The sequence below is a fragment of the Mobula hypostoma genome, chromosome 1 (assembly GCF_963921235.1).
Source record: "Mobula hypostoma chromosome 1, sMobHyp1.1, whole genome shotgun sequence".
NCBI lineage: Eukaryota > Metazoa > Chordata > Chondrichthyes > Myliobatiformes > Myliobatidae > Mobula > Mobula hypostoma.
Genome location: NC_086097.1, coordinates 182764697 through 182786459, shown reverse-complemented (window position 1 = coordinate 182786459; position 21763 = coordinate 182764697). Strand labels below are relative to the sequence as shown.

General features: G+C 50.3%; 1 protein-coding gene across 1 annotated transcript; it reads right to left on the bottom strand.

The window, feature by feature from the left end:
* Nucleotides 1-2440: 2440 nt before the first annotated feature.
* zglp1 (zinc finger GATA like protein 1) lies at nucleotides 2441-21595 on the bottom strand. Its single transcript, XM_063061300.1, has 6 exons — nucleotides 21578-21595; nucleotides 20764-21003; nucleotides 12269-12874; nucleotides 11886-12001; nucleotides 11327-11420; nucleotides 2441-2954 (listed from the first exon to the last, which is right to left on the bottom strand). Exons 2-6 carry the CDS (start codon nucleotides 20994-20996, stop codon nucleotides 2819-2821), a joined length of 1185 nt encoding a protein of 394 aa, XP_062917370.1. The 5' UTR covers nucleotides 20997-21003; nucleotides 21578-21595; the 3' UTR covers nucleotides 2441-2818.
* Between the last annotated feature and the right edge of the window lie 168 nt (nucleotides 21596-21763).

The window sequence follows — 21763 nt, the reverse complement described above, 5'->3', positions numbered from 1 at the left end:
GAGGGGGAGAGAGGGGGAGAGAGGGGGAGAGAGAGGAGAGAGCGAGAGGGAGACAGGGATAGAGAGAGGGGGAGGAGAGAGAGAGGGAGGGAGACGGGGAGAGAGAGGGAGGGAGACGGGGAGAGAGAGGGAGGGAGGGAGATGGGGAGAGAGAGCGAGGGAGGGTGACGGGGAGAGAGAGCAAGGGAGGGAGATGGGGGAGAGAGAGAGGGAGAGGGGGAGGAAGCGAGGGAGGGAGACGGGGTAGAGAGGGAGAGGGGGAGGAAGCGAGGGAGGGAGACGGGGTAGAGAGGGAGGGAGACAGGGAGAGAGGGAGGTAGACAGGGGAGAGAGGGAGACATGGAGAGAGAGAGGGAGAAGGGGGAGAGAGAGGGAGAAGGGGAGAGAGGGAGAAGGGGGAGAGAGAGAGAAGGAGGAGAGAGGGAGAAGGGGAGGGGGAGACAGGGGAGAGAGGGAGGGAGACGGGGAGAGAGGGAGGGAGACAGGGGAGAGAGAAAGGGAGATGGGGAGAGAGGGAGGGAGACAGGGGAGAGAGGGAGGGAGACATGGAGAGAGGGAGGGAGACAGGGGAGAGAGGGAGGGAGACATGGAGAGAGAGGGAGGGAGATGGAGAGAGAGGGAGGGAGATGGGGAGAGAGGGAGGGAGATGGGGAGAGAGAGAGGGAGACATGGAGAGAGAGGGAGGGAGACATGGAGAGAGAGGGAGGGAGACGGGGAGAGAGGGAGGGAGACGGGGGAGAGAGGGAGGGAGACATGGAGAGAGCCGGTATGGGAGAGCAACACACACAAAACTCTAGAGGAACTCAGCAGATCTTACAGCATCTATGGAGAGGAATGAATAATTGACATTTCTGCTTGAGACCCTCCTTCAGTATTAGAAAGGAAGGGGCAAAGGCCAGAAATAAGGTTTGTGGAGGGTTGGGGAGAGAGGGTGCGCTGTTAGAGAGCACAGCTGTGAGAGATAAAGCGAGCAAAGGGGTTGAGAGTGCGAAGCTGGGAGAGAGATGGAGGTGGATGGAAGAGTGAAGTAGGGAGCGGGAGTGATGAGAAGGGAGGGTGGATGAGTTGGAAGTGAGGTTGGGAGAGGGGGAAAGGGCGTCGGGGCGTTTGAAGCAAGCGGGTGAGGAAAGGGGTTGAGTGGTCTGACCTGAGACGCGGTCCCGCCCGGACTGTACTCTGCTGGCCGCTCTCTGCTTTATAACGCGGCTATGCTCAGCTGTTGCGGCGATAGGACGTGTCCCGCCACAGGGTGAACACAGCTGGGTCCCGGCTCATTGGAGCGGCGGCCGGACTAAGGGGATTAGTGGTCGGATCCGGGTCGGCAGCTTCCGTCCCGTCCCGGAGACCCGCTCAACACACAATGGGCTCCAGCTGTTACCCCTGACAGTGTTCGACCAAAGCTGGTGGGGGAAGGTGAGGGATGGGAAACGAGAAGGAGGGGGGAGACGGGGTATGCATGTGCGAGAGGTGGGGAGGGGGGGAGATAGGCGGGGTCACGTTGCCAAATCCCTCATGTCCGACCTCCTGAGCTTGTCAGTGACCGCCCCTTGGCTGTGAGGGAGGTCGGACCCTGGAAGGACTCGTGACCGATGACTAGCCCCGGATAAAAGGTGCGACTCCGGCGCTCGCCTCATCTGGCAGAGGGACATAGAGCGAGCCAGTACTTTCTCCACCCCGTCCCTATGTAGGTTCTCTACCCGAAACAGGGTCCTAGGGGCATATGAATGTGGCCTGCCGGAGGCATTTGGCAAGATGGTTTTGCTGAGTATAGGGATTGGGAAGTTACGACGCAGTTATAGTTGATATCGTTGATACTGCGCTGAGAGTACCACATGCAGTTTTGAATACCCTGTCAGAAGAACAATGTTATTAATTAGCCAGAATGTAGAAAAGAGTTACCAGGATGTTGCCTGGACTTGCAGGAGGTTGTGTACTAGGACTTCAATCCCTGGAATGTAGGGGATTGCGGGGTGACTTTATAGAGGTGCTGTATATAAGATTATGGGGAACACAGACAGGGAGAAAGCAGGCTTTATCCCCAGGGAGGGGTGCTGACACAAGGGGGCACAGGTGAGAGATTTAAAGGGACATCGGGGGCAGCTTTTTCACACAATGGGTGGTGAATATTTGGAATGAGCTGTCAGAAATACTGGCTAAGGCAGCACAGTAGCAACATTTAAAAGCCTCAGTAAGTACAGGGCTGGGAGAGGGATAGAGGGCTGTGGATCAAACACAGGCAGATGGGACTAGTTCTCTGGGCAACACAGCCAGTGTGGATGAGTTGAGCCAAAGGGCTTGTTCTCTTGCTGTATGAATATGAAAATATCAACAACTTCCACAACTGTTTTCTCCAGTGCCCCCATCATCCTATCGAGGTGCGTGCGAGCATGTGACAGAGGTGGGTACAAATACAGTGAGATGCTTCTCTGGGATGCTGAATTTCAGCCCAAGTCGGGAGGTATTTTATTGAGACATAGTGAACCACAAGCAAATCCAATATTACAGAAACAGGCAAGCCCTGTGACATCCATCAAATGCCCCACCAAAACACTATCGACAGAGCCCACTACGGGAAGTCACGATGTACGGGGTCACCGTGCAAATGCATGGAGAGCACTCTACAACAGGGAATAGAATCCCACCATTACAGCAGTGATGAAGTCTCTCCTCCCCCATGACAGACACACCACCTGCTCCCAACATTAAATAGAAACAGTATTGTTGCAATCCATTTTCACACCAACTCTGGCGGGGGGGGGAGGGGTGACAAGGAGTTCGCTTCCAGACACATCTCTTCTCCCATCTGCATCCTTGGCCATCAGCAGTTCGTCCCCTTTCTTGCATTCAGGAGCAGTCGAAGGGGGTCCCCACACCGTAGGCAACGGACAAAATATTTGCCCTCTTTCTTGGGAATGTGCCAGCACTTTGGGCACCGAATCCGATACTTCTTGTACCTGTGGGAAGAACAGGGAGCTCAGGTGGAGAGGGGAAGAGAGAGGTGTACACTACAGATCAGGAGAGGGGTCAGCACTGGATGCAGATAGGGAACTGGCCAGAGGAAGAGCAAGGAGTAGGACTGGAGCAATCTATAGACAGGAGAATGGGAACACATGGAAACAGGAGACCACGCTGCCCAACCACGAACCATCAGTTTTTATCTGCCTCCTCTGTGACCGCAATTCCCTGACCTTCCTAACTCTACCCACCTGCTCTTCAACTCACCCCAATGATCCACCAGCCTCCTGGCAGGGAATTCCAGAGATTTATCACCATCTGTGAATTGAGGAGGTTGGGGCACCATTGATTCATGCGACCATCACAGCAACATTTAAAGAGGACATTCCTGGGGGAGTGTCTAGCACAGCTGCATGGATAAAAATCAGAAATAAGAAGGGAGCGATTATATGGATGGGACTCGACTACAGCCTCCTTCCACCAATAATAAGTAATAGAGGAGCAAATATGTAGGGGGAGGGAGAACAGAAATGCAAGTTGTTCAAGTTGATGATTTTAAATTCCCTAACATCAACAGGGACAGCCAACAATGCACTAGAGAATTTGATGGGCAGAAATGAAGTTTTCTGAAATTACAAGGCACCATTTAGAAAAAGGGCTACACTCAAATTCCTACTAGAAAATGAGACTTGGGCTGTTGAGTCACTGGAGTACGTTGTAGTGACCATAATTCTAATAATTTCAAGATATGGAGCAAGATGGGATTGGTCCAGAAGACCACAAGAGATAGGAGCAGAATTAGGCTATTTGGCCCATTGAGTCTACACTGCTGTTTCATCATGGCTGATCCATTTCCCCTCAACCCCATTCTCTTGCCTTCTCCCCATAACCTTTCACACAATGACTAGTGAAGAACCCATCAATTTCCACTCTCAATATGCCCAATGACCTAACCTCCTCAGCTGCCTGTGGCAACGAATTTCACAGATTAACCACCTTCTCATCTCCATTCCAAATGAGTATCCCTCTATTCAGAGGCTCTGCCCTCTGGTCCTGGACTCCTCCGCTATAGGAAGCATCCAATCCACATCCACTCCATCTAAGCCTTTCAACATTCAACAGGTTTCAATGATATTCCCCCCCCCCCATTCTTCTAAATTACAGCAAGTACAGGCTCAGAGCCAAACACTAATTCAATAACCCTTTCATTCCTGGAATCATTCTCATAAACCTCCTCTGAACCCTCTCAAGTGTCCTCTCTTAGCATTTTTTCTTAGATAAGAGGCCTCAAACTGCTCACAATATTCTAAATGAGGCCTCACCAGTCCCTTATAAAACCACAGCAATACATCTTGCTTTTATATTCTAGTCCTCTCACAACAAATGCTAACATTGCATTTGCCTTCCTCATCACCAACTCAACCAAGAGGTTAACATTGAGGGAATCCTGTATGAAGACTCCCAAATCCCTTTGCACCTCTGAGTTTTGAATTTTCTACCCATTTAGAAAATAGTCTTCACGTTTATTTCTTCTACCAAAGTGCATTACTATACCCTTCCCAACACTGTATTCCATCCGCCACTTCTTTGCCTGGTCTCCGAATTGGTCCAAGTCCTTCTGCAGTCTTCCTGCTTCCTACCTGGCCCTCTATCCATTTTCGTCATCCACAAACTTGCCACAAAGCCAATTAAATCATCCAAATCATTGACATTCAACGTAAAAAAAAAAGCAGTCCCAACACTGAACCATACGGAACACCACTAGATACTAGCAACTAACCAGAAAAGGTTCCCTTTATGCCCATTCCTTGCCTCCTGCCAATCACCCAATCTTCCATCCATGCTAGAATCTTTCCTGTAATACCATGGGTTAACTTGTTAAGCAGCCTCATGTATGGCACCTTGTCAAAGGCCTTCTGAAAATCCAAGTACACAACATCCACTAATTCTCCTTTGTCTATCCTGCATGTTGCTTCATGAAAGAACTCCAAAAGATTTGTCAGGCAAGATTTTCCCTCAAGGGAACTATGCTGACTTTGGCCTTTTTTTAAAAAAAAACATCTGCCTGCAAGTACCCTGAGACCTCATCCTTAACAATAAACTACAACATCTTCCCAACCACTGAGGTCAGGCTAACTGGCCTATGGTTTCCTTTCTTCTGCCTCCCTCCTCTCTTGAAGAGGAGAGTGGCATTTGCAATTTTCCAGTCCTTTGGAACCATGCCAGAACCTAGTGATTCTTGAAAGATCTTTACCTATACAGTATTGCCACAATCTCCCCAATCATCTCTTTCAGAATCCTGGGGTATAGTTTATCTGGTCCAGGTGACTTATCCACCTTTAGACCTTTCAGCTTCCCAACCATATTCTCCCTAGTAATAGCAATTGCACTCACTTCTGCTCCCAACACGCTTGAACCTCCAGCAAACTGCTTGTGTTTTCTACTGGATGCACAATACACTTATTTCATCCACCATTTCCTTGTCCCACCCGCCCCCCCCCCCCATTACGACCTTACCAGCATCATTTTCCAGTGGTCTAAAATACCTATTTTCTCCCCTTTTTTATTCTATACAAATCTGAAAAAAATTGATATTCTTTGATATTATTGGCTTTAACTTCATATTTCATCTTCTCCCCCTTATGGCTTTTATAGTTGCCTTCTGGTTTATTTTTATTTATTTTTAATAAACTTTCCAATCCTCAAACTTCCCACCAATTTTTGCTCAATTATATGGTCTCTCTCTTTTGCCTTTTGCTGTTTTTAAACTTCCCTTGTCAGTCATGGTTGTGCCATCCTGCCTTTAGAATACTACTTCTTTGGTATATATCCATCCTATACCTTCTGAATTTCCCCCCAAAACACCAGCCATTGCTGTTCTGTCATCATCCCTGCTAGTGTCCCGTTTTACTCAACTTTGGTCAGTTCCTCTTTCATGGCTCTACAATTCTCTTTACTGCCCTGTAATACTGTACTGATAAATCTGACTTCAGCTTCCCCACCCCCACCTTCAGATGCAGGGTGAATTCTAACAAATTATAATCACTGCCTTCTAAGCATTACTTTGTCTTAAGCTCCATAATCAAATCCGCTAACAGTCTATATCACACTCTAGTTGGGATTTCGATGTACGGTGCCTATAAAGTATTCACTACCCCCTCCCCACCCCCACCCCCAGAAGTTTTCATGTTTTATTGGGGGTTTTTTGACACTGATCAACAGAAAAGACACAAATTAGTCTAAATTTATTACAATTATTTTGTGTTTAATAATTGATTGCATAATTACTCACCCCCTTCAAGACAGTATTTAGTAGATGTACCTATGGCAATTGAGGCCCCATATGCCACCTAGGCACTAAGGGTTCAGATGATGACGATGACGACCTTTGGCAATTACACCCTCGGGTCTTTGTGGATAGGTCTCTATCAGCTTTGCACATTTAGTCTTTACAATTTTTCCCCCATTCTTCTTTACAAAACTGCTCAAACTCTGTCAAATTGCTTGGGGATCATGAATGAACAGCCTTTCAGGTCCAGCCACAAATTCTCAATTGGATTGATGTCTGGACTCTGATTTGGCCACTCCAGGACATTAACTTTGTTGCTTTTGAGCCATTCCTGTGTAGCTTTGGCTTTATGTTTGGGGGTCATTGTCCAGGGCCTGCTGCAGTGAAGCATCTCCACAGCACGATGCAGCCGCCTCCATGCTTCGTGGTTGGGATAGTTGTTATTGTTCATGTGCAGTGTTTGGCTTACACCAAACATAGCATTTAGTTTGATGGCCAAGAGCTCAGTTTTGGTTTCATCAGACCATAAAACCTTCTTCCACCTGACTTCAGTCTCCCACATTGCCTTCTGACAAACTCTAGCTGAGATGTCATGTGAGTTTTTTTTCTTCCCCCCACCCCCCGGCAAAAAAAATAACATTCTCTTTGCCACTATCCCATAAAGCTGTGATTGGTGAAGCACCCAGGCAACAGTTGTTGTATGTGCAGTCTCTCCCATCTCAGCCCCTGAAGCTTGTAACCCCTCCAGACTTGTCATTGGTGGCCTCCCTCACTAGTTCCCTTCTTGCACGGTCACTCAGTTTTTGAGGGCAGCCTGTTTGAGACAGATTTACAACTGTGACATATTCTTTCCATTTCTTGATGGTTGATTTAACTGTACTCCAAGGAATATTCAGTGACTAGGAAATATTCTTGTATTCATCTCCTGACTTATGCTTTTCTATAACCCTTTCGTAGAGTTGCTTGGAGTGTTCTTGTGTCTTCATGGTGTTGATTTTGCCAAGATATTTTATTTTTTTCTTCTTATTATTGATATATTGCTTAGCTTTGTTAATCAGTTAGTTGCAAATTTAATTCTTCATTGTACATATTGACTTGATTACCTTAATGTATTTTTTTGTTGATCTTTAACAAAGAATTTAAAAATGAAAAAAAAAGGATACTGATTCACCAGCAGTTGGACTTTCCAGATACAAGTGTATTTTTACCACAATCAATTAAAACACCTTGACTGCACACAGGTGATCTATTTAACCTATTGTGTGACTTCTAAAACCAATTAGCTGCACCAGAGATGATTGGTGTGTCATATTAAGGGGGGGGGGTGAATACTGATGCAATCAATTATTTTGTGTTTTATATTTGTAATTAATTTAGATCACTTTGTTGAGATCTGTTTTTATTTTAACACTAAAGTCTTTTTCTGTTGACCAGTACCAAAAAAAGCCAATTGAATCCATTCTGATTCAATGTTTAAAACAATAAAACTTGAGAACTTACAAGAAAGCTGAAAACTTTTTATAGGCACTGTATTGATTAAGAAAACGTTCCTGAGTACATTTGACAGTCTAGTCCATTTACAGTATGGGAGTCCCAGTCAATGTGGATAGTTAAAATCACCTATCACCATCTTATTTTTCTTGCAATTGTCTACCACCTCTCAACAAATTTGCTGCTCCAAATTGCACTGACTTTTTGGTGAGCTATAATACAATCCCATGAATGTGGTCATCCCTTTCTTATTGCCCAGTTCCACTCACGTAGCTTCAGTGAATGTGCCTTCTAGTCTGTCCTATCTGAGCACTACCGCATGTTTTCTCTGACTAATGCCAACCCTCCCCCTTTTAATGCCTCCTGCTCTATCACATCTAAAACAAGAGTACCCCAGAACCTTGAGCTTCCAGTCCTGCCCCTCCTACAAGCAAATCTCTCGAATAACTAAAATATCATAATTCCACATGCTGATCCATGCTCCATCTCATCAGCCTTGCCTACAATACTCCTGCATTGAAATAGGTGCAATTCAGAACATTCCTACCATGCTCAGCATTTCGATTGCTGTCTTTGTATGTGGGCTTAACATCATCTTTCCTCACAACCATTTCACTATTGGACCCAACACACTGGCTCCCATCGCCCTGCAGCTCTCCTTTAAAACCCCTCAAAGCAGCATTAGCAAACCGTCCCAAAAGAATGTTGCACCTGAACAGGAAGGGTACCAAACTATCCCATCTGTACAGGTCCCACCTCCCTGAAATAGAGCCCAGTGATTCCAAAAATCTGAAACCCCTCCCTCCTGCATCATCTCCTTGCTAACTACTTAAACTGTATTATCTTCCTATTTCTGGCCTCAATACCACATGGCATGGGTAGCAATCCTGAGATAACAACCTTGGAGGTCCTGTCCTTGAACTTAACACCCAACTCCCTGAACTCACTTTTCAGGACCTTGATAACCTTCCTAATGTCATTGGTACCAGTGTGGACCATGACCTCCGGCTGCTCACTCTCCACCTTTAGATTGTTAGAGACTCATACCTTATGGGAATTTCCTTCTCATCCACAGAACCTCCAATCTGTTCTCCTAATCAATGAATTTCCTATCACTCCTGCTCACCTCTTCTCTCCCTTCTGAATCACAGAGCCAGACTCAGTGCCAGAGACCTGGCTGCTGTTGCTATCCTCTACTAGATCATTCCCCACCCTTCCCCCCACCTACCACAAGTATCCAAACAGTATACTTGTAATTGAGGGAGATGGCTACAGAAGTACCCTACAATGGCCACCTAACCACTTTCCCCTTCACCCAGTTACGCATGTCCTGCACCTTATGCACAACCATTCCATGCATCTGCCACTGATCAACTCGTCAGCTTCCCAAATGTTCAGGAGTTCATACAGCTCCAGTTTCCTGACACTATCTGTACAAGGCTGGATACCCTTCTTACAGGTGTAGCATTCAGGGCCGTTGGAGGTTTATATCGTTCCACATCCTGCAAGATGAGAATTCCTCTATCTCTCCCAACCTTTTGGGAAAAGCCTGTTTGCTTTCATCCTATCTATATCCTATCATCCTATCTAATATTGTACACCTCTACAAAATCTGCCCTCATTCCCCTGCATTCCTGCAAATAAAGCCCTAGTTTATTGAACCTTTCCCTATAACTCAGGTCCTCATGTAGACAAAATTATGAGTAGTATAGATGGGGTTAATACAAGCAGCCTCCCCATCCTGCACCCCCCCACCGCCCAGATGGAACTAGAACTAGTTTAAAATAAAGATAAGTTTGTATAAGTACATGGATAGGAGGGGCATGAAGAGTTATTGTCCAGGTGCAGGTCAATGGGACCAGGGAGAATAACCATTGAGCATTGACTAGATGGGCTGAACAACCTGCTACTGTGGTGTAGTGCTTTATGATTGTTTATCAAGGCCAATGTGCCAAAAGCTCTCTATGATCCTATCTACCAATGATGACACTTAAATTATGGATCACAATCCTCAGGTCACTTTGTTCTACTGTACACCCTCAGTACCCTAACATTCACTGTATGCGCTACCCAGCCTTGTCCTCCCAAAATGCAACACTTCACATTTCTCCACATTGTATTCCAGCTGCTGTTTTTTAAGATCACTTTTCCCAGCTGGTTGAGATCATTGTGCAAGCTTTGATAGCCTTCCTCACTATCCATTGGAAGCCCCCCCCCCCAATCTTTGTGTCATCCATAAGTTTGCTGATCCAATTTACCACATCATCTCAATCATACCATAGATGGTATATAACAATGGAGCCAGAACCAATCCCTGTGGCACACCATTTGTCACTGACCACCATTCAGAGAGAACCATTTACTACCACCCTCTGGCTTCTCCCATTAAACCAATGTTGAACCCAATTGACTACTTCATCTTGAGTGCCAAATAACTTAACCTTCTAGACCAGCTTCCCATGTAGGACTTTGACAAAGTCCTTGCTAAAGTTCATGTAGACAACATCCACTACCTTTCCTTCATCAATCTTCTTGGCAACCTCAAAAAGCTCCAAGGTTGGTTAGACATGAGCTGCCATGTACTAAACATCGTTGGCCATCTCCATAGGCCCTGACTATCCAAATACATATACATTCTGTCCTTCATAATACCTTCCAACTATTTACCGTTAACTGATGTCTGGATCTACATTTCCTGGCTTATTCTTAGAACCCTTCTTGAATAACAGAGCATCATTAGCTATTCTCCAGTCCCCTGGCAACTCACCCATAGCTAAGGATGTTTTACATCTCTCCGCTAGGACCTCTGCAATTTCTGCACTAGCCTCCCACAAGGTCCAAGGGATATCTCAACCGGTTCTGGGGATTTATCCAACCCAATTCACTCTCAGATTCATGAGATAATGGGCAAGGCTGGCAGGAGTTGGGAATCTTGCTTAACTAGGGACATGGCGGGGTTTGTTCAGGAAATAAAGGCCAACAGATATGAGTTATAGGCACTGTAACACGTGGTGGGGGTGGTCACACAAGTCCTTGTGGAGTACAAGTTATGTGGGAGAACTCTTGGGGAAGCTGGAGGGAAAAGAGAGTACATGAGACCTCCCAACAGATAAGGTGAAGGAGAATCCTCAAAGATTCTCCAAGTCAGAGAGTGTAAAAGTTGTTGGGGAGAGAGTAGGATCTTGAGCATCAGCATGGGAACTTGTATGTGGAGCTACTTGAAACTGAATTAATCTTAGATAAATACTCCTCACCAATACTTACTGTGAAGGAGGACATGGGAAAGGTTCACATGGATCAACATTACTACTGATGTGGTGTTAGAGGGAGGTTGAGGAGGTGGTGAAGATGGAGCTCTGGATATTGTCTGCATGGACTTTAGTAAAGAGTTTGACGAGGACCTTCATGGGAGGCCAGTCCAAAAAGTTAAGTAATTGTTATCTTGACAAATACGACCTGCACCCTAATACAGACCTTTCTCTCCCACCACCACCCCTCAACAGATTCATCTTTACTCTGACCCAGTCCTGGTGAAAGGGTCTAGGAGTGGGGGTTGATGGGTGAGGGTGGGGAGTGGGAGCTCTCTGGTACCTGATCCCACAGGCATTACACAGTGGAGTCCCGTCCTCAGCGTCTCTCCACAGCGGTGTTTTCTGGGTTCCACAGGAGGCACATCTCCTCATTCCTGTAAAGCAGACAGTGCAGGAGCTGTTACTGCCCAGGGTCCAAGCACTGACCTGTCCCCTCATTGATGCCCACTCACCTCCTTATTGACCCTCCCCTAACCCCATCTTCTTATTTCCCTCCCCTCACTAACCCCATCCACCTCCTTATTGACCCATCCACTCACTAACCCCACTCCCTCAGTGACTCCACCTCCTTATTAACCCACCCCTCACTAACCCCATCCAGCTTCTTATTAACCCATCTGCTCACTAACGCCACTCCCCCACTGACATGTCCTCTCAACCCAATCTGACTCCACTGACTTGTCCCCACACTGACCACATCCCATCCTTCTCACCCTTTCTTCCACAAGGCTGTACACAGACCAACTCTTCAGCCCGGGGTCCAAGCAATCACCCTTCCCCTCACTGACTCAACCCCACATAGACCCCAGGCCACATGCTGACCTCTGGTCCTCACTCACTCTGGTGGCCAGGATATGGGTCCTCCTCCGAGCTGCTGAGCCGGGGTGTTGATGGGGTCTCCCGATGACCCAGAGAGTGGGATCGGAACCGGGTCAACTTCTGCTGCAGCCCTGGGCTGAGAGAAAGAGAGAGAGAGAAAGAAAGAAAGGGAGAGAGAGGGTCTAGGGGTCAGAGAGCAGGGAGTATCTAGACCTAATTATATTGGGCAGTGCTGTGCAAAGGAGATGGAGGGTGTAGGGGTGATGCCGATGGGGGGTATACAGAGAGGCAAGTTGAGGGCGAGACCAGCCTATGGGGGTGGGGGGGGGGGAGGTGATGTGCTCATGAGTAGGAGGGAAAGTGGTGGGAGTGAGGTGTTGGAGGGGGTGAGAATGAGACCTACCTGTAGTGGGCAGTGATGTGCAGACGGCAGTCTAGATGACCCACCAGCTCTCTCTCCATGCAGACGGTGACACCCTGGAAGGTGGGGTCCCCACTCTGGGCGCTGCGTTGGGGGTGGGGCTGTTTGCGGGGTGTCCTTGTGCGGACAGGTGCTGAGGGATGGGTGTGGGAGTCTGTAGATGACATGGGCCAGTGGCCATCCCCTTCCTGACCTTTTCCCCCCACCCTGTCCGCTCTCGAGCTCTGCACATCTGAAGCTTGACATGATCCTAGGACATACCCATTCCCAACCTCTCCAGTACCACCCCGACACTCCTCTGCCCAGAGCCCAGGGGAACTGACAGGGGGAAAGGTCACCATCCTGGGAGGGTTATCCTCCTCCTGTGGGTCCGGGGCAGGGAGAAAGCTAGTACTCCCGAGGGTGTGACACTCCTCCTGAGGGTTGGGATTGTTGTTCATCGAGCAGGTGTCATGGCTTGTGAACGGTGGCTCTAGTTTGGCCGCTTCCTGCATGAGGGAGAGGATGGTGGATTCAGGCACCTCATAGCAGTCACGGAGGTGGATCCTATCGGGGGCAAGGGACAAGGGGGACGCATCAGAGGGAAATCTGCAAGAAAACAAAACAAAGCCCAGGTGAAGCATCACCCAAAGGCCCAACCATCTGTCCCCTCCCTTCCCTCACAACACTCTACTCCCACAGTCCAGTTCCCCTCCCTTCCCTCACAACACCCCACTCCCACAGCCCAGACCCCCCTCCTTTCTCACAATACCCCACTCCCACAGCCCAACCCCCCTCCCTTCCCTCACCACCCCACTCCCACAGCCCAGACCCTCTCCCTTCCCTCACAACATCCCACTGCCACAGCCCAGACCCCCTCCCTTCCCTGATAACACCCCACTCCCACAGCCCAGACCCCCTCCCTTCCCTCACCACAACACCCCACTCCCACAGCCCAGACCCCACCCTTCCCTCACAACACCCCACTCCCACAGTCCAGTTCCCCTCCCTTCCCTCACAAGACCCCACTCCCACAGCCCAGACCCCCCTCCTTTCTCACAATACCCCACTCTCACAGCCCAGACCCCCTCCCTTCCCTCACAACCCCACTCCCACAGCCCAGACCCTCTCCCTTCACTCACAACATCCCACTGCCACAGCCCAGACCCCCTCCCTTCTCTCACAATACCCCACTCCCACAGCCCAGCACCCCTCCCTTCCCTCACCACCCCACTCCCACAGCCCAGAGCCCCTCCCTTCCCTCACAACACCCCACTCCCACAGCCCAGACCCTCTCCCTTCCCTCATAACACTCCACTCCCACAGCCCAGACCCCTCCCATCCCTGATAACACCCCACTCCCACAGCCCAGACCCCCTCCCTTCTCTCACAATACCCCACTCCCATAGCCCAGCCCCCCTCCCTTCCCTCACCACCCCACTCCCACAGCCCAGACCCCCTCCCTTCCCTCACAACACCCCACTCCCACAGCCCAGACCCTCTCCCTTCCCTCATAACACTCCACTCCCACAGCCCAGACCCCCTCCCTTCCCTGATAACACCCCACTCCCACAGCCCAGACCCCCTCCCTTCCCTGACAACACACCACTCCCACAGCCCAGACCCCCTCCCTTCCCTCACCACAACACCCCACTCCCACAGCCCAGACCCCCTCCCTTCTCTCACAACACCCCACTCCCACAGCCCAGACCCCCCCGTCCCTCACAACAGCCCACTCCCACAGCCCAGATCCCCTCCCTTCTCACAACACCCCACTCCCACAGCCCAGACCCTCTCCCTTCCCTCACAACACCCCACTCCCACAGCCCAGACCCCCTCCCTTCTCTCACAACACCCCACTCCCACAGCCCAGACCCCGCCTTCCCTCACAACAGCCCACTCCCACAGCCCAGATCCCCTCCCTTCTCACAACACCCCACTCCCACAGCCCAGTTCCCCTCCCTTCCCTCACAACACCCCACTCCCACAGCCCAGACCCCCCTCCTTTCTCACAATACCCCACTCCCACAGCCCAGACCCCCTCCCTTCCCTCACCACCCCACTCCCACAGCCCAGACCCTCTCCCTTCCCTCACAACATCCCACTGCCACAGCCCAGATCCCCTCCCTTCTCTCACAATACCCCACTCCCACAGCCCAGACCCTCTCCCTTCCCTCATAACACCCCACTCCCACAGCCCAGACCCCCTCCCTTCCCTGACAACACCCCACTCCCACAGCCCAGACCGCCTCCCTTCCCTCACCACAACACCCCACTCCCACAGCCCAGACCCCCTTCCTTCTCTCACAACACCCCACTCCCACAGCCCAGACCCCCCCGTCCCTCACAACAGCCCACTCCCACAGCCCAGATCCTCTCCCTTCTCACAACACCCCACTCCCACAGCCCAGACCCTCTCCCTTCCCTCACAACACCCCACTCCCACAGCCCAGACCCCTCCCTTCCCTCACCACCCCACTCCCACAGCCCAGACCCTCTCCCTTCCCTCACAACACCCCACTCCCACAGCCCAGACCCTCTCCCTTCCCTCAGAACACCCCACTCCCACAGCCCAGACCCCCTCCCTTCCCTGACAACACCCCACTCCCACAGCCCAGACCCCTCCCTTCCCTCACCACCCCACTCCCACAGCCCAGACCCCCTCCCTTCTCTCACAACACCCCACTCCCACAGCCCAGACCCCGCCTTCCCTCACAACAGCCCACTCCCACAGCCCAGATCCCCTCCCTTCTCACAACACCCCACTCCCACAGCCCAGACCCTCTCCCTTCCCTCACAACACCCCACTCCCACAGCCCAGACCCTCTCCCTTCCCTCACAACACCCCACTCCCACAGCCCAGACCCCTCCCTTCCCTCACCACCCCACTCCCACAGCCCAGACCCCGCCTTCCCTCACAACACCCCACTCCCACAACCCAGACCCCTCCCTTCCCTCACCACAACACCCCACTCCCACAGCCCAGACCCCCCTCCCTTCTCTCACAACACCCCACTCCCATAGCCCAGACCCCTCCTTCCCTCACAACAGCCCACTCCCACAGCCCAGATCCCCTCCCTTCTCACAACACCCCAATCCCACAGTCCAGACCCCCTCCCTTCCCTCAACACCCCACTCCCACAGCCCAGACCCCCCTCCCTTCCCTCCCCACTCCCACAGCCCAGACCCCCCTCCCTTCCCTCACAACACCCCACTCCCACAGCCCAGACCCCCTCCCTTCCTAGAACCATCCATCTCCCCCACCTTGGACTAGCACCCTCTCGCTCTCAGAAACAGCTTCCCCTGCACAGCCCCACCCCCCCACCGCCCCACCAGGCACCTGGAGAACAAGGCAAGGGTGGTCACAGGGTTGGGTTAATCATGAGCCCCATAATTCTCTCCCCAACCACAGGCAACAGCTCAGCTGGGGTCAAGCAGTGAGGGTGGGGCCTCCACAAACCCAGTGTCATGATACAAGGCGAGTCTGTATCTACATTCTCTCCTGAGGACTGACAAACCCCAGCAGGGGCACAGCACAGAGACGTCACGCCCCAGGGGACAGGTGGGCACCCCAGGACTTCAAAGGAAGTGATGAGATCATTCCTGGGAAACCACCACTTCTCCATGCATTTGGCTGGAACCCCGTCTTCCTACGGTCAGAGGATGACGAGAGACAGAAGTTTGGGAATTGTCCCATTGGGTTATTGGGAGGTGACTGGAGCCTGATTAAATCAAGCACCGTTCATCCAGTGAGCATGGCTCCTCTGAATGAATCTGTTGGAGAGGTGAGAGGGGTGGGAGTCTGAGCAGGAATGTCCTACATCAGGAGAGAGATTCCATTATTGACTGTGTGTTCATGGGGGGGTGGGGGTGGGAGGGCGAGCAGTGGGGGTGAGAGGGTGGCAGAGCCACAGAACACAGCTCAGGAGACGTTGGCCAAAGCTCAGTCCCTGGAACTGGAGGAGCCGATGGGGGTGGGGGGGTGGTAGATCAATACCAAGTATCCTGCCATTTACTTTGTACTCTGCCTTGGAGCTTGTCCTTCCAAAGTGTACCACCTCACACTTCTCTGGGTTGAACTCCATCTGCCACTTCTCAGCCCACTTCTGTATCCTATCAATGTCTCTCTGCAATCTTCGACAATCCTCCACACTATCCACAACACCACCAACCTTTGTGTCGTCTGCAAACTTGCCAACCCACCCTTCTACCCCCACATCCAAGTCATTAATAAAAATCACAAAAAGTAGAGGTCCCAGAACCGATCCTTGTGGGACACCACTAGTCACAACCCTCCAATCCAAATGTACTCCCTCCACCATGACCCTCTGCTTTCTGCAGGCAAGCCAGTTCTGAATCCACCTGGCCAAACTTCCCTGGATCCCATACCTTCTGACTTTCTGAATAAGCCTACCGTGTGGAACCTTGTCAAATGCCTTACTAAAATCCATGTAGATCACATCCACTGCACTACCCTCATCTATATGCCTGGTCACCTCTCCAAAGAACTCTATCAGGCTTGTTAGACACGATCTGTCCTTCACAAAGCCATGCTGACTGTCCCTGATCAGACTATGACTCTCTAAATGCCTATAGATCCTACCTCTAAGAATCTTTTCCAACAGCTTTCCCAACACAGACGCAAGGCTCACTGGTCTATAATTACCAGACTATCCCTACTACCTTTTTTGAACAAAGGAACATAATTCGCCTCCCTCCAATCCTCCGGTACCATTCCCGTAGACAACAAGGACATAAAGATCCTAGCCAGAGGCTCAGCAATCTCTTCCCTCGCCTCGTGGAGCAGCCTGGGGAATATTCCATCAGGCCCCAGGGACTTATCCGTCCTAATGTATTTTAACAACTCCAACACCTCCTCTCCCTTAATATCAACATGCTCCAGAACATCAACCTCACTCATGTTGTTCTCACCATCATCAAGTTCCCTCTCATTGGTGAATACCAAAGAGAAGTATTCATTGAGGACCTCGCTCACTTCCACAGCCTCCAAGCACATCTTCCTATCTTCATCTCCAATCAGTCCTATCTTCTCTCCTGTCATCCTTTTGTTCTTCACATAATTGAAGAATGTCTTGGGGTTTTCCTTTACCCTACTCGCCAAGGCCTTGTCATGCCCCCTTCTTGCTCTCCTCAGCCCCTTCTTAAGCTTCTTTCTTGCTACCCTATGTTCCTCCATAGACCCATCTGATCCTTGCTTTCTAAACCTCATGTATGCTGCCTTCTTCCACCTGACTAGACTTTCCAGCTCACTTGTCACCCATGTTTCCTTCACCCTATTCTTTATCTTCCTCACCAGGACAAATTTATCCCTAACATCCTGTAAGAGATCCCTAAACATCGACCACATGTCCATAGTACATTTCCCTGCAAAAACATCATCCCAATTCACACCCACAAGTTCTAGCCTTATAGCCTCATAATTTGCCCTTCCCCAATTAAAAATTTTCCTGTCTTCTCTGATTCTATCCTTTTCTATGATAATGCTAAAGGCCAGGGAGCAGTGGTCACTGTCCCCCAGGTGCTCACCCATTGAGAGATCTGTGACCTGACCCGATTTGTTACCTAATACTAGATCTAATATGGCATTCCCCCTAGTCGGCCTGTCAACATACTGTGACAGGAATCCATCCTGGACACACTTAACTAACTCTGCCCCGTCTAAACCCTTGGAACTAATCAGGTGCCAAACAAGTTAAAGTCACCCATGATAACAACCCTGTTATTTTTGCACCTTTCCAAAATCTGCCTCCCAATCTGCTCCTCGGTATCTCTGCTGCTACCAGGGGGCCTATAGAATACTCCCAATAGAGTAACTGCTCCCTTCCTGTTCCTGACTTCCACCCATATTGACTCAAAAGAGGATCCTGCTACATTATCCACCCTTTCTGTAGCAGTAATAGTATCCCTCACCAGTAATGCCAACCCTCCTCCCCTTTTTCCGCCCTCTCTATCCCTTTTAAAGCACTGAAATCCAGGAATATTGAGAATCCATTTCTGCCCTGGTGCCAGCCAAGTCTCTGTAATGGCCACTACATCATAATTCCATGTATGTATCCAAGCTCTCAGTTCATCACCTTTGTTCCTGATGCTTCTTACATTGAAGTACATGCACTTTAGCCCTTCTACCTTACTACCTTTACACCCTTTATTCTGTTTCTCTTTCCTCAAAGCCTCTTTACATGTTAGATCTGGCTTTACTCCGTGTACTATACTTGCAGTTCTCTCATGACCTTTATCCTCCTCCACCTCACTTATCTGCTCTAACACTCTGATTCCCCTCCCCCTGCAAATCTAGTTGAAACCCCCAGAGCAGCACTAGCAAACTTCCCCGCAAGGATGTTAGTCCCCCTCCAGTTCAGGTGCAACCTGTCTCTTCAGAGCAGGTCCCACCTTCCCTGGAACAAGGCCCATTTGTCCAGAAACATGAAGCCCTCCCTCCTGCACCAACTCCTTAGCCACGTATTTAGCTGCATTATCTTCATATTTCTAGCCTCACGAGCACATGGCATGGGTAGCAATCCTGAGATTGCAACCCTGGAGGTCCTGTCCTTCAACTTTGCACCTAACTCCCTAAATTCTCTTTGCAAGACCACGTCCTTCTTCCTATCCACGTCGTTGGTCCCTACATGGACCACGACATCTCGTTACTCACCCTCCCTCTTGAGAATACCGAGAACTCGATCCAAGATATTGCGGACCCTGGCACCAGGGAGGCAACAGACCATCCGAGATTCTCCATCTCTTCCACAGAATCTCTTATCTATCCCCCTAACTATCGAAACCCCTATCACTACTGCTCTCCTCTTTTCCCTCCTTCCCTTCTGAGCTAAGGGTCCAGTCTCAGTGCCAGAGACGCAACCACTGCAACTTGTCCCTGGTAGGTCGTCCCCACCAACAGTATCCAAAACTTCTTATTATTATATACTTATTATTGATGGGAACGGCCACAGGGGTGCTCTGCTCATTCTGTCTATTCCCTTTACCTCTCCTGACAGTCACCCAGCTACCTGCCTCCTGAATTTCAGGGTTGACTATCTCCCAGTAACTCCTGTTTATTTCTGCCTCACAAATGATCCGAAGTTCATCCAGCTCCAGTTCCCTAACTCAGTTTGTCAGAAGCTGCAGCTGGATGCACTCTTTACAGGTGCAGTCATCAGGGACAATTGTGCCTGATTATAGGGTGCCTCAATAAAAATTAGTACTGGTCGATGGGGACATGCCAAGTTTCTTTAGCCCCCTGAGGAAGTTGGGCATTTGTGATCTCTCTTGGCCTTGACATCAATATGTTTGAACCAGGACAGGCCATTCGTGATGTTCACTCCTAGGAACTTGAGGTTCGCAATCAATTCACAAGGCAGCAGAGTGGCGTGGTGATGGTACTAAATGGCGACTCCTTTGCCTGCACCTTCAGAAACAGCTCTATTTCCATCTTTAATATCTTTATTTTTCCCTTTCAGGGTTCTTTTGAAAACCCAGACCTGGAGTTACACGCTGACTACGGTTCTTTGCAGGTATGGGACCACTCTCAGGGTTTCATAACCAGCCGTTGTTGTTCAGCACACCAAGGGCTCGGCCTAAGTATCTGGCTCAGCTTTGGAAGCCTAGGATCTCGGGGCTCTGGAGACGGGCGGATCGAGGGTCAGTGTCACGACCGGAGACCTGTGTGTCATCGGGGGGAGTTGGAACATCTGCGGCTGTGTGCTCAGAGACTCGTGATCTTTGGGCTCAAAAAAGAGCAACGTGGTGGACTTTTAACATCGTAAACCAGCGAGTTGTTCGTTATGTCTCCCCACTCGCTGTGAAACAGAGACAGCTTTTTCTCCCTTATGAGGGGGAGGGGGAGGGGGAAGAGACTGAGGTATGTCGAATGCCAGGTGAACAATGTAGTCTTTGGGGTAACTGCAAATCTGTGTCTTTACTGTGCTTTGCTCACGCTTGAGTGCTCGGTGGTGGGTTCCAATGCCTTTTTTTTTTGCCAGTGGGTGGGGAGGGGGGATTGTTGCTTGCTGCCACTTATACGCAGGAGGGTGGAGTTGGGGGGGTACTTTGGGGTTCTAACATTTAACTGTCATTCATTCTTTCGGACACTCCTCCATTGTCATGGATGTTTGCGAAGGAAAAGCATTTCAGGATGTATATTGTAAACATTTCTCTGACATTAAATTGCACCCTTGATTCAGCCTCAACACAGTTGATGCAAACAGGAGAAGTGCACTGTCTCCCCCACCCCCCAAAACCAATGACCAGCTCTTTGATTTGCCCACTGAACAAAATTATTTTTGTTCTGTTGACACTGCGAGCTGCGAAGAGGTTGCCAGTGTGGGACGGAGATGATCCCAGCAGGAGCCCATCTTCCTGGCAGGGGCCAATAACCCCAGCAATTGAAATGCATGGGTGCAGTAGGTGTGGGAGGTTGCTTATGCTCTCCTACCATGCCAAGCCAACCGGGTCCAGGGATGGATGGTCAGTTCACCCACCTGTCAATCACTCCTGCAGCCCCTCCCAGAGCAGACACCTCCAGCGGTGGGGAGCCCCGAACTCCCATCCTCAGCCGAGATGAATGGAGGCACAAGTTGACTGCAGACTCTGCCGAACCACCCAGAGGTAGCTGGTCCACCTCAGGGTCTGGGGGGTCGAGACACGGTGGGGACAACAGTTCCAGCAGGGAGAAGTCAGGGGCCTTACACTCAAAGAGAAGGTTGTCATCCATGGGTGGGCTGTGGGAAGAGGGGCAGAGTCAATAAGGGAGACAGGACAGAGATGGGTGAAGGTATGGAGTGGGGTAAGGTAGGCAGTTGAGGCAGTGGGGGGGGGGAATGATGTGAAAACAAACCTTAGTCCATTTTCAGTGACCATTGAGGGGTATGAGGGAGAGAGTGAGGAAACCCACAATGATCTATGGCCCCCGCTCCCTCCAGCATGCCCTGCAATCACACCCTGCCATCCACCCCTTCACCCTCCCCTCCAAAAACACCACCCACCAAACCATCCTGCCCAGCACACCCCTCAATCTCCAACCTCTCCTCTCTACCCAGACTGGGAAACAGGGAGGGAAGTTCACACTGAGCAGGGTGCTGGGAGGTTGGGGTTACTAGGTCAGGGTGAGAGGGGCTGATCTTCATGGGATCAGGACACAGAAACCCTTCTGGAAATACACTACCAGAACCTTCCACATCATAAACTACCTCCTGACCAGTCCCTCCCTCCACAGGTCCAACCCTCCCCACATACAAAACATTTTCCCCTCCACACCCACCCACTCCTCCTGTGAGGAACACCAACAGCCCACACCTCGTGCTCCAGGGTCCAGCAGCCTCCCCCCTCCTCTGGCTCTAGAACCTTTAATCACCCACAGCTGCATTTAATTGCCTACATCTGCAGCTGTGAGGCTGCTTAAAGGGACAGTGCACCAGGACTCACGTCTCAGTACTGCCCCTCCCACACTGAGATACTCCCTCAGTACTGCCCCTCCCACAG